This window comes from Notolepis coatsorum (assembly GCF_963971535.1).
Source record: "Notolepis coatsorum genome assembly, chromosome: 3".
In the NCBI taxonomy this organism is placed as follows: domain Eukaryota; kingdom Metazoa; phylum Chordata; class Actinopteri; order Aulopiformes; family Paralepididae; genus Notolepis; species Notolepis coatsorum.
In genome coordinates, this window is record NC_140167.1 from 124376632 (window position 1) to 124394476 (window position 17845).

Consider the following 17845-nt stretch of genomic DNA (forward strand, 5'->3'; position numbering starts at 1 on the left):
ATTTCGGTGGTCTGTGAGTAGGTGAGTAGGTAAAACACTGGAAAAGCACGAGGTTACTTACTCTTCTACTGTGACTTGTTTACAAGATACTGTAGTCCTATCTAGGGATGCACCGAATGGGAAATTCTTGGCCGAAACCGAAAGGCTTTAATATAAATATATATATATAATGTATTTATTTTTTACCAATGTTGTTCAGCTACCTGATTATGGCAAAATACATGATTATGGCAAAACTGAACTTAAATAATAATTACTATTATGGGTCCATAAAACATTTATTCAGCACTTTTAAATGCATACATTAATTCCAGACTGACTGCTGAAACATTTTCTCTTTGCATACAACAAAATGTGCATTAAAGTCAAGAGCATTTTCTTTTCTCTGTAGGATAACTACAACAAAGTGCATTCAGAACAAAGCCAAGGTGCTTTAAAACTATCAACCTACGACTAGACAGCCAGACATGGTCGCTCGCCGTGCTTGTCGCTGCGTTTTGATTACATCATCACAACAACACGTTAGGTTACGAACGTAACCCTGTTCTTTGACATTCTGTGATATTTTTTCGGTGCTAAAGCCGAAAGGGCCTTTTTTAACCATTTTCGGTCGATATGTTTCGGTGGCCGATTATTCGGTGCATCCCTAGTCCTATCCAATAGGCCTCTATTGTATGCCCACTTCCTTCATATCTCTTACCAAATGTTCTTGTTTTGTCACTGTTGAAAATGCTGTGCTTTTACAGTATGTGACATTTATATCATGACAGTATTTCAAAGATGGTGATTTATTTTGCACATAATCTCACACACATCCAAACACTCTAAACAGTTTAGCACCCATTCATTTAGTTTGACAGTTACATTTAGTTTTTGCTTTAGTTTTTAAGCGCCACACGGCAGCAGGTAAGGGGCGCGGGACTAAGCCTAGGCTGTGTCCCCCCCTTTCCTCTCTTCCTCTCTTGCTCTTTTACACCCATATCCCCCCCCCCAAAACTATGTTTCTTTCAATAAAAAGACCCTCTTAAGAGTGGGAGGTTTTTGTTGAAGCAGCGTGTAATCATTTCACTAAATGTGTTTTGTGTATACCTAAAAGTGTAACGGGCGGCAATTCTTGCTTGTGAATGGAGCCGCAGGGACTCGTGTGGCCAAGTTATAGACAAACGTGGACCCAGGGCCCCGTTCCCCGTACCTGGATAACTGAGTTAGCCGGATAACTTTCGGTGAAGTCTGACTTAAGCCGGACTTTCCGGCTCCCCGTACCTGGATTGTCCAAATCACCATGACAACAGATCCAAAAGTTTGAGCCTGGTCGAAAGCAGGGTTTAAGTTCAAGTTAGCCGGATCAACCATCGCCACGCCCCCGCAAAGAAGTGACAGCCCGTTTAATTGAATGAGCCGTTGACGTCACATTAATGAATGAGGATAAAGAAATAAAACTTCATTCAAAATAAAGAATATTCTAAACACGGGTCTCTCGTTCATTAATGTATAAACAATGAATTTATCCCATCTGGCACAGTGGCGCAGCGGTAGTGCTAAATCCTGCCAACCCAGCGACCGGTGTTTGAAACCCCGTGTTTCCAATATAAATTTTTGGAATATAATATTGATTGATTGATTGATTGAAAAGTTTATTAACAGATTGCAGAATGGGTACAGTACAGTACATCTCAATACATACAATTGTTAAGGGGATGCAGACCAGAGAAAGACTTTCGTCTTGTTTACACCAGGGTCCCCCATTTTCAATTCATCATAACATATATGACATACATGACATACAGATAGACAGTACTGCTACATCTATACATTTATGACATATCAGATTTGCAAAAACAGTACTGTTTGTGATACAAAAGTGTCCAGAAAAGGAGTGTATATACATTTGGCGTAGAAACTGTACATTGGAGGAGGTTGGTGGGGTGGGGTTGGGTGAGGGCTGTACATTGGAGGTGGGGGGGGGGGGGGGTTGGGTAGGGGACACACACACATTTTACACTGTACATTGGAATATTGACAAAGCCTTACTTGGTCATTTACTGTACAACTAGGTTAGGACATTTGTAGGGGCCAGTTTCGAATTGCAGTCTCACGTAGGTGTTTTTTGAGAGTGTTTTTGAAGGTGGGTAGTGATTCACATTCCTTTACAGCTTTAGGCAGGGCGTTCCACATTGATGTGGCATAATTGCGAAACGTGTTTAGTCCCTTGTTTGAGCCGAATCTGGGTTTTACATGATTTGTGGAGCTCCCTCTGGTGTTGTGATCGTGGTATTCACTGACCTTTGGGAAGTATTTTGACATGTACATGGGTACCTTGGTCGCGTAGTGTATCTTGTAGACCAGGCCCATTGCAAGTTGCTGTACTCTGTCGTCTACTCTAAGCCATCCTAGGTTGTCAAAGTGGGCAGGGGTGAGGTGGGTTCTAGGAGTCAGGTCAAGTAGTAGTCTGACTAGCTTGTTTTGATTAATGATTATACGCCAAAGTAGCCTGGTTTTAAGTTAAAATATTATAAATCTACATGCATTGAGGATGTCATTCTTTATATAGCTCTCAACGTGCACCAAATTGAATTATTCCTATATTGCAAAAAGAAGGAAAAGACTAGGGTTTCGAACCCCGGTCGTCTGCGTGAAAGTCAAAAGAACAACCCGTTAGACCACAGTGGAGATAAGTAAAAGATCGACCACACATCAATCAATGGGTAAGAGAGCCGTATCGTAATTCTGTATAACAGTTTAACTAATTATTTTCGCTAGCAAGATCTCATTTGATTATTCAATCCAGCAGGCAAGTTTAAAGAAATATAATCTGATTGATTGAGGTAATGAGGGACTTAAAATTAGCCTATAGATAACGCATTTAACTTGTCGGCGAGGCGATTGAGCCTACTGCAATATGTTACTAAAGTTTTAAATCAATTAATCAATCAATGCCGCTAGAGAATCAGGATCTCTGCTCTCGACACTTGCTGCCTTCTCGGCTGAGGCGGGCACGCGCACTTATCCTGGGTCTCAAGTCTGGCTTGAGTTAACGAGACTGAATCCACCTTCGAGGAACAGGAAAATCCCGGCTTCAAACATTGGGTTAACTGAATCTGGATAATGACATCTTGATCGACTTAGTTGAACCAGGTACGGGGAACGGGGCCCAGGGCTCACGGTTGGTAGCTAGCTATCGTGTTTTGGTTTTTCTAAGCCATGACGCATGTATATGGCCATATGCTTGCGTATGTTTTGCTTGTAAAAAAGAGTGGTGTCACGAGTAAACGTCTGGAGAGGTCTCGATGCCACGGCTTCGTTGACCTCACCAGGTCCCTTTGGTCAGGTCCTAGCTCCTGGACTCGGCGGAAGGCCCTGCCCTTGAGTGGTCCATGGGTCTGGGACCCCCTCCGCGCCCCGCTGCTAAGGCTTCGCTGGCAGAGTCAGGGTTCGGAACCCCGACCCCACGAGGTGGGGGAGCGGTAACACGAACATGTGCTTCGCGTACGTTTCCCTTGTAGCGAGTGGGACGCGCGGTGGGGTAGACGCGGGTCCTTTTTTCCCACGGTCTACTCACCTTGTGCGTTTTTTGGGTGCTGTTATCTTTTTTCGCACAGTCGGTGTCCTGTCCGCCTGAATTCTTTAACTAAGGGATTTCCAGTTCCGCGTTCGCTGACGTTTCTGGTCGCGCCAATCGTGTGACGGCAAGTTCTGCCACCGGTTAAGCTTAGGCACTCTTTCGAAGTTGGTTAAGGTTAGAGTTTGTCTTAGAGCAGGGCGATAGAACACCAGCCCTGATTCCAAACTCTAACCGTAACCAACTTCGAAAGAGTCGCCTAAGCTTAACCAGTGATAAACTAGGCGTTACGTAGTTTGCTGCTGTTCGAGGTGGAAATGGGCGCGTCACGCGATTGGGCGCACATGTCACATGACCAGAAACGTCAGTGGCCAATCAGATCGCACCAGAAACGTCAGTGGCCAATCAGATCGCAGAACGCGAACGCGGAACTGGAAATCCGTTAGTTAAAGAATAGACGCGTCCTGTCCCCCCCCACTCCTCACTAGGAAGGGTGGGGGGGCCTGGACCCTTCCCAGTGTCCTGATGGTTGTAAAGGGGACCTCAGCGGGTACATTTGTCAGGCTCTCTGTGTCCTGCTCCACTCCTGTGCCCCAGCAGAGCAGAACGTAAGCAAAAACTAAATGTAATGAAGGTTATCCTATAACCCTAGTTACATGAGTTTTTGTGAGCGTTCTGCTCTCACGCGATGAGGACCCCTGACTGTCTTCCGAATGAAGATCAAGACTTGGGAAGGAAGAGTACGGCCATGCCCCTCGCTTATGTACATGGCCGGACATGGCCGTGGCCGGGCAAATGTAGGTGCATGTGGCAAAAGCTTTCAGTGATACAATAGGTATTGATGAGTTGTCCCCAGCAGAGCAGAACGCTGACAAAAACTCATGTAACTAGGGTTATAGGATAACCTTCGTTATCGGGGATATTGAATCCTTGTGTTGTGTTAATTACAACTCAATGAAATGATAAGATAGCTATTTCTTATCTACATTATTTCATGGTGCTGTAATTAACACAACACAGGGATTCAATGTCCCCGACATTCACTGGTGGCCATATTCATACACATTCACTCTCAATAACTGTCAAACTAAATGAATGTGTGCAAAACTGTTTAGAGTTTTTGGTTGTTTTTGGTTGTGTGCGAGATTATGTGCAAAATAAACCAGCATTTATTTTTGGTGAAGTGCTCCTTTAAGGTATTATTTTGACCAGGTTATGAAGTGGAAGCATGGACACTAGTGGTGATCTCTGTTTTCTCTTCGACTCCCTCAGGCGGTGGAAGGAATCATATCACACCCCGCTTCCTGCGCCACTTCAACACGGTCACCATCAATGATTTTGACGAAAAGACCATGTTCACCATCTTCTCCAGGATCCTGGACTGGCATCTCACCATACGGTAGATGCTGCTCTTTCTCCTGTGTGCCCCCTTCAAGGACTAATGTAGGGATTTCAATTTATTTGCTTGTTTTCCTGCTACCCAGGATTTTATGGGGCAATTTTATATCAATAAATACATGTATTTATTACCACATAAAGGGGTTTTAAACACAAATTCATAATATATAAAAGCTCCACGAAGGCCCTGTCATTACAATCTTAATAAATTATACATTATATTGCCAAATACAGTGGGCTAACAGGGGGACTATTAAAGCACAACCATTTTAGTTGACTAAAAAACCTTTTTTTTTTTACCTTTCCTCAAACTTTCTTTTAAGGTTTGGGATTTTAATGGGTGTCCTGTTGGCCCTAAAACGAGACAGTTCGTGGCATAGTGAGAATGGTAATGAGAACAACATTGTCATGGAACATTAGGTGCCAAGATGGCCTCATGGGTTTATTTAAAAGTGCCCGTGAGTCTCTTTCCCGCAGAGCTCTCATACTAACAAGCTGGCACTGTGCCAGCTTCACAACACCCTTTACCCACCCATCATAAGCTAATGCCAGTCTGCAACACTGAGGCTTAAAGTGCTTATCTGGCTTATTGTGCTATGGGGTGGCTTACACAAGCCAATATTGAGTAGACAATTGTGAAAATGTTTTTTAACCTCGTAACACATTGACTGTCATGCTGTTTTCCCATCTTTGTACTCAGTGTGCCACCGCTGTAAAGTATAGGGATTTTCACTGTGCGTTGCGGTATTTGCAGGGCTATAGCTATATTCTATATTATAGCTATGGAGACAATACTGAAGGATGTCGAGGTTTTTTCAATGTATATAATGTATATATTGGGGGAGATGACAGCATCTAAAGGGGCCAGGTCACAGAGGTAGATATGGTGGTGGAGGCGGTGAGAGAGTTACTGTGTTTAGCAGCAGACTAAGATAGAGCCCAGGGCATGCCGAGGTCGGTTCAGCACATAACAACTGATAAGGACTGCGAGCAGGCAGAATGGTCAGAGAGAGAGAGTGTCACCACTAGAAACAGACGTTTAAGGGTGAACAGCAGTTGCCATGACAGCAAGAAGAGGGGCGGGGCCTGTCATTGATATGCCGAGATGATAATGATGATGATGAATATTATAAATGTGAGTTTCCTTCCGGGTGTAAGTTAGATCTAGACACGAAGCTGACGCGAGCGGACGTGGATCAGAGACTTTCATCCCTCCCTCACCCTCGCCGGTGGGGGAGGGGAGATGACACATCATCATTAGCTTCGGCTAACGGGAGAAGGGTTTTGGCTAACAACAAAGCCTCAGCCACCATTGGACTAAACAGCAGAAGAGACGATAGAATAATGAATTTAGTGTTCCATCAAAGACTTTTCAAGGACAATACGAAATGGGTAACATCTGAGGCTTTTGTTTATGTAATAAACAACGATTCCAAGAAAGGTACTACGCTGTCCAGTGTCGAATACTTATGGTTACGGATTGCATTAAAGGGGAATGACAAAGATTGTACAGCCAGTATGAGAAGACGGAGAGAAATAAACACAACGCAGAAACTACACAACGACAACGATGGAGAGGTGATACTGGCTGATTGATCCAAATCTAACAATACTATGGCTCATTTGACATTATCTATCCATCGTTCAACATATGAAAAAGAATACATTTGTTCACGTACGTTTGTGTGTTATACCGTGGTGAATATTGTATAGTTTCAGAGTGATCCTGGCTAATTCCTGGTAACTGTGTTATGGAGCAATACGTGAATTCTGCTAAAAGCGTTCAGGTTGCTCGTCTGGACACACTACTATTTCCAATTCAAAGGTATATAATAGGTATTATGTTTCATCATGAATGCATGAAAGGGGGGGGGGGGGGTCGTTTTTTGATGCTTTGATCGCCAGTAACGGCATTCATTTTGAATACTACATATGTTGATCGGCCAGATCGATATGAAATCATTGTAGGATCAAGGTGGAATTGATGTCATATAGTCCTTACCTTTACTAGGAGGTATCCCAAAAAGAATATTCCAATTGTCTGATCGCGATTTCCAGTATTGATGTCGATCGGGTTCCCTGACACGAAGTGGCACAGGATATGCCTCAAGTGTGCTGAACACGTTTCGAAGTGGTCAGATGAAGCGATTCACTTGGCTTGGTCTAAATCCTCCACCCGGACCATATATGATGTAACACAGAGTGTGAAATAAGGTTTCAAAGGGGGGGCGATACTGCCACCTAGCAGGATGCGGCCGGTATTTCACTTTTGGGATCTCAGAAGGATTTCCTATGGTAACACCAAGGTCTGTGAACCTGTAATGAAAAAGAAATCGAATAAAAGAAAAAACAACCAAAACCTGAGAAATATCAGGTCTGGCACTCAACCGCTGGCGAGTTAACCCGAGAAATCTCGGGTCTGGCAGCCAATGTGTTAACACTTTGAGCACCAGCTATTACCCTTATCCCTGTAGTCAATGCCCCAGCTTTCCATTGCCTATTTTCACTGTGTCACGATGTTTGCAGAGCTATATCTATATTCTATATTATATCTATGGAGAGAATACTATGGCTCATTTGACAGTCACTATCTCTCGTCCAACATGTAATTTTTATTTTTTTATTTCATATATACGTTTGCGGATCATATAAGATGTAACACACAGTGTGAAATAAGGTTTCAAAGGGTAGGCGATACTGCCACCTTGCAGGATTCGGACGGTATTGCACTCTCAGGGTCTCAGAATGAGTTCCAATGGTAACACCGAGGTCCATGAGACTGTATAGGATATTAAAATCGAAAAAAACTATCTAAAAACGTAATATTACGTTTTTGGCGCTCAACGGTTGGCGAGCAAACGTGATTGGCCGTGAATGAGTTAACAGGCGCCCCAAAAAGTGGCCATTTTAGTTTTTGAGGACTCCATACTTTTTTTGCAAACCAAAATACTATACTTTATATGTATAGCACATGCATAAGCCTGGTCTCTTTTGAAAGATAACATTCTGAAGTTTCTGATACAATAAAGAAATATCACGTTTAGTGCTAATGAAATAGAGTAACAGGTCTGAACTTGAGTTGTAGAAAAACATGTTACTCACGTTTTTCTGTAATAGTTGCAAGCTAGTTGGTATTAGCTGGAAAACGCTCTGAGTCCATCGCCTGAAGTCTTATGTCCAAATTTGTGATCATGAGCGATTTTGGTAAACTGGGAGAAAAAAAGCTCTGCAGGTTTCAGTTTTCTCATTGACTCCAATGCATTCTGCGTTTTTTTTCTCTTCCTGTTTTCGCTTGTGACTTTTCACCTAGATACCTGGGCCCTCATTCATCAACGTGGCGTAGAAAATGTTCTATTTCCACAAGTAAGCACAGAATGTAGAATCAGTGCACGCACAGAAAAAACGGGATTCACCACACGTGCGTACGCAGGTTCTACGCACACCTGTCATGATGAATATGACTTTGATCCTACGTTTGAGCTTGTGCACTGTTTTAAGTATTTGCATACCAGAACCGCCCCGATTAACCATATACGGTAATGGAATACCCCCATGAAATGTGGAAAAATGGACTAAGCCGAGGGAAGCGTGTTATGTGACAGGCTGACAGACGTGTACACGTAGATGTCGGATATGATATCTATTAACCATTGCTGCCTGGGCAGCGCAAACACTAATAAAGACCGTGCTGGAATATGACTGCCTTTTCCCGTTTTGTTTGATTAATACCCAGGGATTAAAGTTCTCCTCAATTGTATTCCAAATCGTGACGGATTTTCCGTCAATTTTCTACCTGCTGCATATGATTTCTAGAGTCATACAATCTATTTTGATGTCAGTATTGGGTAGCCTATATAAACGATAATACGAGAGCATATACAAGAACAATGAATCTCACTGCCAATGATGTAGCGATACGCCATGTGTAGCCTGCCTATATGTGATCAATACAAACTTGAACTTGAATTCCATCATGTCTGTGTGCGGGTCACTGCGGGAACTCACAAGGCTGTTGTCACAATGTAAATAAGAACGTGCACTGAAAAGTTACAGTATGTAGTTGGTTGATTATTTGTATGACAGTCAGTAAACCCTTGCAAAAAGTATCCGTTTTATTTAATGAATTGAAAACATTCAGCATCGCCTTCCTCCCGGCATGCAGCAACAACATGTATCAGGCAAATGCGCATCGCAACATTGACTTAGTGGAATCCCTTTCTATTCACATAACTGCATTTGTGATGGAGCTTTGACAGCTACAGTAACAGTCTATTGCTCGATCCATCTCCAATATCACGATGGACCGTGCCGGTGGCAAAGACCCGAGGGTGGAGAGGATCTTGAATGAATTCCATCATCATATTTATATGTTGTGTGTCTGTCCACTATGTCTGTTACTTTGTTATCCCCCCCCCCTATCTATGTAAAGCGACCTTGGGTCTCTTGAAAGACGCTATATAAAATGAAGCTATTATTATTATTGTTATTATTATCACATCTGAGCGGGAGCTCACAAATAGACTGTTAGTCTCAGTGAAGTTTCAACGGAGGTCATCTATTCTAACCAACAAATTGAAGTAGAAAGCATTTCGTGACCAATCTTATTTGGAAACATGAAACACAAAATAATTCGCTTTTTATTTGAAACAATATTTAATCGCGTTTGGAGGTTGGTGTTTTGCGTCTGCCCCCCCGTGCCAAACAAGCAGGCCAACCTCTTGTTCGCGTGTGAGCCCGTTATAATTACACTACTGTCGCTATTTTATAATGAACTATAATGAATTACGGGTCATACAGAAGTTGAACACTAATGCACGGAAGCTTATTTCCGCCTTGAAACTAATGCAGAACTGAGGAGCGCTTATGCCGTAGTAACGATGTTCTACCACTGGGAGTCAGCTAAGTGTGCTCCGAGCTGTGCGTACACATAAGCACGGAGTCAAGTTCAAGTTGAAATTGATGAATCCCACTCTTTGCTTGGAAATGGTCGTACGCACAGGTTAAGCACAAATCTGTGCGTAAGTCGGGTTGATGAATGAGGGCCCTGATTCGCAGATCCCCACGTGGGGTATCATTGGAAAGCCAATCATTGGTTACAACCCTGTCCAATCATTTTCGAGATCGCCAAATGATTGACGGAGCTAGAGCCCCGGGAGTCTGGGGTGGTACTCCAAAAAAAGAAAAGTCTGCCGTGTACTTTGGCGCACGCCTCACATATTGGCATGTAACTCGAAAACCGCTGAATGGATTTTGTCGACAGGAAACAAATAGGGCTTTAATTCTATATATATATATATATATATATATTGTAGTAAAAACAAATTCACTCCCGAGCCGCTAGAGGTCGGCAAAGCGGCACGCCGGTGGGCAAATCGTCCTCAAGAGGGCCCAGGTCCGGGCCGCTGCAGGTTAACTCATTCACGGCCAACCATGACTATAGTCGGGTTATCTCACCAGCGGTTGAGCGCCAAAACCCAAGTATAGTCGGGTTTTCGATCGTTTTCATATTTTTTTTTATTCATTACAGTCTCACGGACCTCAGTGTTACCATTGGAACTCATTCTGAGACCCAGAGAATGCAATACCGGCCGAATCCTGCTAGGTGGCAGTATCGCCCACCCTTTGAAACCTTATTTCACACTGTGTGTCACATCTAATGTCGTCCGGGTGGAGAATTTAGACCAAGCCAAGTAAATTGCTTCATCCGAGCACTTTGAAACGCGTTCAGCACACTTGAGGCATATCTTGTGCCACTTCTTGTCAGGGACCCGATGGACATCAATACTGGAAATCGCGATCAGACAATTGGAATATTATTTTTGGAATAACCCCGATCAAAGGTAAGGACTATCTGACGTCAATTCCACCTTGATCCTACAATGATTTCATATAGATCCAGCCGATCAACGTATATAGTATTCAAAATGAATGCCATTGCTGGCGATCAGAGCATCAAACCGCCCCCCCCCTTTGATGCATTCATGATGAAACATAATACCTATTATATACCTTTGATTTGGAAACAGTAGCGTGTCCAGGCGAGCAACGCGAACGTCTTTAGCAAAATTCACATATCGCTCAATAACGCAGCTTCCAGGAATAGCCAGGATCACTCTGTGTGAGGATTGGTTCAATTCCGCACGCTTCAAGGTGTACTGTGAGGATTGGTTCGATTCCGCACGCTTCATGGTACCAATTACCTTCTCGCACCTGAAGTGAGTTCTAATCAGCTCGGTGGAGCCCTTATATACTCTGGTGTTCCTAACGTTCTTTGTCGGGTCGTTTTGGATTACCACTGGCTGCTGCTGCTTGTTCCCTCCCGTGTTGTACCTCGTCTGTTTTTCTCCAGGACGTCAATGGAAGTCAATGTTGCTTTTCTCTGTTATCCGTTGGATCAGCGCCTCGTTGCCCGCTTTGCGCAATTGCGCCTTGGTGAGTTTTGGAACGTACTTTTTGGATACTCTGTTTTCCTCGCATCTTCCTGACCTTTCCGTTTTTTGTGTGTTTGGGTAACACTGAAGATTTGCCGTTTTTGTTTGTACTGGACTCAGCTAAACTTGTGTGTTTGGTAAACACTGAAGATTAGTCACTTGTGTTTATACTGGACTCAGCTAAGGAGGACTGGACTGCCTTGTATTCCGTTGGCTTGTTTGTTGACAACTCTCTCTCTCTCCGTTCCTCCCCGAGTTGGATCTTCGAGTAGCTGCAGAGCCGCAGAGTCAGAGGCACAACGCCACTGTGCCGTCTCAGCACCGAGACGAGCTGCAGAGCCGCAGGCTACTCTGCCAAGAACATTCCCCACTTGTGCTTTTTGTTGTTTTTTCTATTCCCTGTTATTTGGAAATAAATACGCCCTGGATTTTGGCTAACTCTGAACTACCTGTCTGTGCCGTGCTGTTGGGGTTGGTAACAAACCATAACACTCTGAAACTATACAATATTCAACACGGGATAACACGCGAACGTATACACAAAACAATTAACTATTTTTTTTACATGTTGGATGAGAGATAGTGACTGTCAAATGGGTATAGTATTGTCTCCATAGCTATAATCTAGAATATAGATATAGCCCTACAAACATCGTGACGCACAGTGAAAATCCCTATCTTTTAAAGCGTGGCCCATTGAATACAAGGATGGATAAAACGGCTGGCGCTGAAAGTGTTAAGAGGTTAATTATTGTCGGGATACGTTGTTCATGGACAGTATTTTTAGTTTGAGAGGTACAGTAATGACTTGTTCGATTTTAGTTGTTCGTATTGTTAAACTCTAGTAGTATTCTGTGCTTTTTCAAAAGTACATATTAGTTACATGTTACATAATGTACATATCTCTTGAAATAAGGAAATGAGCTGCACCAATATTGCTGACTAATGCATTCTTCTATACAGGTTTTACATTTAGTTGAAGCAGTGACATCAAGGAAACAGTGAAAATCACTGTTTATCAATAACCTTGTGTATTGCGTTCAACCAAGTAATCGGTCAGCCAATCAATCAATCCGTACTTTTCTCCTCGTCAGGTTTCCCTTTCCCAAGCCATTTGCCGCCCTGATCCCTCAGATCATCAATGGCACCATGTCAGTTTACCAAGAGGCCACCAAGAACCTGCTTCCCACACCGGCCAAGTCCCACTACCTGTTCAACCTGCGTGATTTCTCCCGGGTCATCCAGGGCATCTGCCTCTCCCGGCCTGAGACCGCCAACAAGCCGTGCGCCATCAAACGGCTCTGGGTCCATGAGGTAATGCTTTACATCTAACTATAAAGGAAAGAATTTCTGTCTGCGTGTGTCTATCTGTCCTACGCATATCTACAGAACCGTTCCTCCAGGGGAGTCCGGTTAAAAATTTGGTGCCATTTGGCCAGATGGTGGCGCTATATTGCGTGTCGGTCCTTCGTATATCTCAAGAGAGATTTATCCGATCCACTTCACACTCGGTTGGTGTATTGCTGAGGGCCCAGGGGAGTGCAGTGTAGAGTGTAAAGTCAATCAGATGAGTCAATCGGATGAGTTTTCTCAAGAAAAGCTGCGAGCAGCCATGCCACGGGTCTCCACAACACTGCAAGCAGCCATACCACGGAATACCACCGGACGGCCACACACTCCAAACAGACACTTCCCCATGACAACGCTGGAAACGGCAATGGCGGGAGTCAAGCAATTGGCCCGTCCTGTCCCAAACAGCCATGTCTCAAACTAGTTGTGTAACCGCAGTTGAACATTGAATCTTCACATTTTAAACTGTATAATTAACTGTATATCAGTGTTGCTACTGTGGATGTAAACAACACATGTAAACATTACCCTCAACATACCTAAACTGAAACTCAATCAAATAAACACCTGAATAAAATATTTCTTACTGGAAATGAAAATGAAAATATAAATATATATACATTATATAAAATATATATTATATAAAATATAAAGTTTGCATTTCTGTCTCTCTTATCTGTCCTCTCCTCAGGTCCAGAGGGTATACTATGACCGTCTGGTCCACGACTCAGACCGGGCCTGGCTGGTGAGCCATCTGCAGGTGGTTTCGCAGAGCCACCTGCAGGAGGACTTCCACCAGCTCCTCCAGCACCTGGGCCAGGACCAGGATGGGAAAGTGACAGAGGATGACCTGCGCAGCTTGATGTTCTGCGACTTCCACGACCCCAAGGGGGAGGACCATAACTACCGCGAGGTGCACAACCTGGACCAGCTGGGACAGGTGCTCCCCATATGATACTGTCACAATATTTAGGCCACAGCAATATACTGTGATTTATCACTCCATATATCGCATTTCACCGCAGTAAAAAGCTGAAATAGTAAGTTATGCCTCGATAAAATCATGTCTGGTCAGGGCCGCCTCAGGGGGTGTGCGAGCAGTGCGGTCGCACAGGGCCTCGCGGGAAGGGGGGCCTCGCACAAAAAAAAAAAAAAAAAAAAAAATTATTTATTATTTTTTTTATTTTTATTTTTATTTAAATTTTTTATTTTTGCGAGGCCCCCCTTCCCGCGAGGCCCTTTTTCATCACAGACCTAAAATCTAGTTTTGCTTATATGCTTATATATTTCACATTAGACACGTTTGTAGAATGTGTCTGACTTGTTCCTGGGTCTGCGGCTCTGCAGCAGACATACTCACTATTGGAGCTCTGGGGCTCTGCAGCAGACATACTATTGGTTTCAACGAAGGGAGTGGTTACATCATGTGTACGCCGGCATGCGTCAGCTGCGTTTGACTATTTCGCGCATGCAGCTTTGGAGGTTATGCTTAGCCAAGCCAAGACGAAGAGGTCGGTCATTATCAGTCGGTCGGTCACCAAGGAACGTTGACGAAAGGCCTCTCGCTGGCGGGACAAAAAGAAGCTATGGCCGGAGCCTTGTCATGGTGCAGTCGGGATATAGCCATGATGATGTCGGCTAGTAGTTAGCTTAGCTAAAGGCTAACTAGCGTTAGCTAACCTAGAGACAGCGCATGCAGCCAAGATGAAGAGGATGGTCGTTTGGCAGATGAACTTCGTCAACTCCACGCGGTTGTCTGCTTTTCTCACGTTGTACAGTTTTTCAGTGGTAGCCGCATAGCTTGCTTCTGCGTTAGCTAATGGTTAGCGATAGCCGGGTTGAGCTAACTGTTAGCCAGTTAGCTGTTTAGCTACGACGTTAGCTGCCGGCTGCGCTCGGCTGGGAACGTTAGCTTGATGCTATCAGTTAGCCTAGAGTTAGCTGTTAGCTTGTGCTACGACCATTGACATTAGCCGTGAGAATAGCAGGGGGTTCTGGCACTCTGACTACGACATCATCTTTGACAGAAGATGTAGTCGGGCCTGCACCATGACAAGGCTCCGGCCATAGCTTATTTTTGTCCCGCCAGCGAGAGGCCTTTCGTCAACGTGGAGACCTGTATTGCGGCCTTTCGCCCTGCGTTCCTTGGTGCAGGTAAGATGAATGAAAATGTCATGACATTACCCCACTCTTCCTTCCTTCCCCTCCCGAATGTTTTGTTAATAACGATGTTTTTTTCCAGGCAAAACATATGTTACTTCACAACATTTGGAGATACGACATGTGCTGTGTGTGAAATAATTGTCTTGGTCATTTGTGTAGCTTGGGTAGCGTTGGGCCGTTGGCCAAAGCTGTGTGTGGCCTGGTGTCATTAGCCTACCTGGCTAGCCTATTTAGCTGATGTCGGCCATTGGCTCCTTGCTGCTTTGTTTTCTCTGGTATAGACCCTCTTCTCTTTGGATTTAAGTGTTGATCTTTGTCCTTTTGGATCGATGTATATTCATGTTGCCTTTGTGAAGTTATCTTTTCCTTCTGTTTTGTTCTTTCATTAAAAGTTGAATATCCTTTAGGGGGTCATCTTTGCTTATCTCTCTCATACATGCTCTCTCTCTAACACACACACACGACAAACACACATGCTCTCTCTCTCTCTCTCTCTTTCTAACACACACAGTCTGCCTATGGCGGCCTTTCTCGATGGCTAGGCTGTGCTCGCTGAGTCTGTACCTAGTCAAGGATCTTCAGTCACAGTGCTCAGGTATTCTGCCACTGTGTACTCTCTGTTTAGGGCCAAATAGCATTTCAATTTCTTTCCAATGTGTCTCTCTCGCTCTCTCTCTGTACACTGTATATTGACTGTAGAACGGGAGCTCTCTCTCGCTCTCTCTCTTGCTATATGTTGACTGTATCATGCCCAGCAGCGCTATTATTTAAGAATATGTTGACTGTATGAAAAAAAAAAAAAAAAAATTATATATATATATATATATTTATATATATATATATTTTTTTTACCTTTTGGGGGGGGGGGGGGGGGGGGGGCCTCGCGTTTAAATCTCGCACAGGGCCTCGCATTTCTCCCAGGCGGCCCTGGATATGGTGTTTAAGCTTTGACGAAAAAAAAAAAATACCGTATGTAAACTATCCTGCACGTTGTTTTTCCATGTATTCAACGGCTTCATCAGGCGAGTCGAGGTAGACCCTCTGTCCCTGTCTATCGGTGATGCGAAGCCTTGCAGGATATAACAGTGTGGGTTTGAACCTTTTCACAAAGAGTTGAGACATCACTGCCTTGTAGTGGGCTCGTAGACCCACCACTTCCCGGCAATAATCCTCAAAGAAGTAGATTGGTACCTCTTTGTATTTCAGGATGCCTTTCACTTTGCGCGTCTCCCGAATAATCGCTTTTTATTCTGACCTGACGTAGGATAGCCATAACCATCCTCGGTTTGCCGTTGTTGTCGTTTTGGTTTCGGGACCCCATCCTGTAACACTGATCCACTTCAGGTGTTGTAGAACGAATATTTCCCAGAATTTGATATAATACTGTCGCAAACTCTTCGGGTCGTGCGCAGCTCACTGACTCATCAAGTCCCACTATACGGATATTCAGTTTACGGGATTGATACTCGAGATCTAATATTTTAGCCTTTAATTCCTCGTAGTTCTCCTCAATTTTATTCTTTGTATTCTTGTCGTTTCCATCTATGATCACGTCAATCTGATCGAGTCTCTGCGTGTTTTCCTCCAAGCCGGCTTCTACTGCTGCAGTGCGTTCGCTTTGTTTACCAGCCGCTGCCCTTAGCTCTTCGATGTTGGCTTTGATAGCTTCTGTGTTAGCTTCCACTTTATCGGTTAAGGTCTTTATTAGCTTAGCAATAAAGATATTCTGAGTTTCCAGATATTCTGATGCAGATTCTATATCTGCAGGGGTTGCAGTGGTGGTAGATGTAGTGGCAGCCTCTTCTTTGGTCTCTATTTCTCTTGCTCTTCTACGCACGGTAGCCAAACCCTCAGTCGGTTCGTTTTCGGCTGATTTAGCCTGTCTATCTTTCTTTGGTAGTCCCATCTTGATTCTTTCTGTCGATATAGTTAGTTGAAAATATCAGTTGACATATACGTCAAGGTTTAAAGGCATTCGTGGTATAAAAATAGGCTTTTAAAAGTGTTAGGGATTAGCCTATCCCTCGTGAATTCTTAATTGATTTGCCAGTGGACCAGTCGGCCGAAAGACGAAGCGGAGACAGAGTATTTCTCAAACGTTGCTTTTATTCATTAGAGAAGAAGACAGTTACCCCGCGCGGGCACATCACCAGTAGACAGTAGAAGAAGGAGGCAGAATGTCCATATTACATGTCATTTTATACACTCTTGAGAAAGGGGAGGGGGGTGTGTGTGTATGTCTCTGTGTGTGTATGTATGGGTGTTTGTGTGGTGTGTGCTTGTGTGTGTGTGTGTGTGTGTGTGTGTGTGTGTGTGTGTGTGTGTGTGTGTGCTTGGTCAGAAGAAGGGGGGCTAATTGCTTCCAGATGTAGAAGACCCCTATTCTTGAACAACATCTCCATAACTCAAAGGGGCGTGACAGCTTGTGCGCGTGTGTACGTGAGTGTGTGTGCGTGTGCGCGTGAGTGTGCGTGCGTGCTTGTGCGTCAGACGCAAGCATCAATAGGAGATCTGCTTCTGGGTGCATGTGTGTATGGGTCTGTGTGGGGAGAGGGGTCCTGTGTGTGTGGGTGTGTGTGCCTACAGCCAGAGGTCATCAGGTCACGCCACATGCAGGGGGAGAGAGACACAGAGAGCAGTGTGCAGCCTAAGCACAGACATCAAATATTACCAGGAATCAATGAACTAATCTATCAATTCCCCCTTTTTGACGTTAAATATATACGTCAAACACACAGTTCATTGATCTGTATCCGTCGATTGTCACCTCATTACATGCATCACATCCAATACCAGACGGGATAATCAACATCAGGAGAGCAGAGAGAGTGATAGAGGGAGGGGGGAGAGCGGGAGAGAGAGAGAGAAGAAAGAGAGAAACACAGATTCCGGCAACCTAACAGAAGATACAGTAACCTCGTTGGACCCCCCTTACTCAGGCACA

At 44.1% G+C, this 17845-nt stretch overlaps 1 protein-coding gene across 1 annotated transcript in view; it reads left to right on the plus strand.

The window, feature by feature from the left end:
- Window positions 1–17845, plus strand: part of LOC311225992 (dynein axonemal heavy chain 7-like) — a gene marked incomplete at both ends in the record, with an annotated part of 810419 nt that overhangs the window by 405269 nt on the left and 387305 nt on the right. Inside the window, 3 exon segments of the mRNA XM_084311374.1 lie at window positions 4832–4958; window positions 12483–12702; window positions 13430–13678. Of these exon segments, the coding sequence (XP_084167500.1) occupies window positions 4832–4958; window positions 12483–12702; window positions 13430–13678 (596 nt within the window).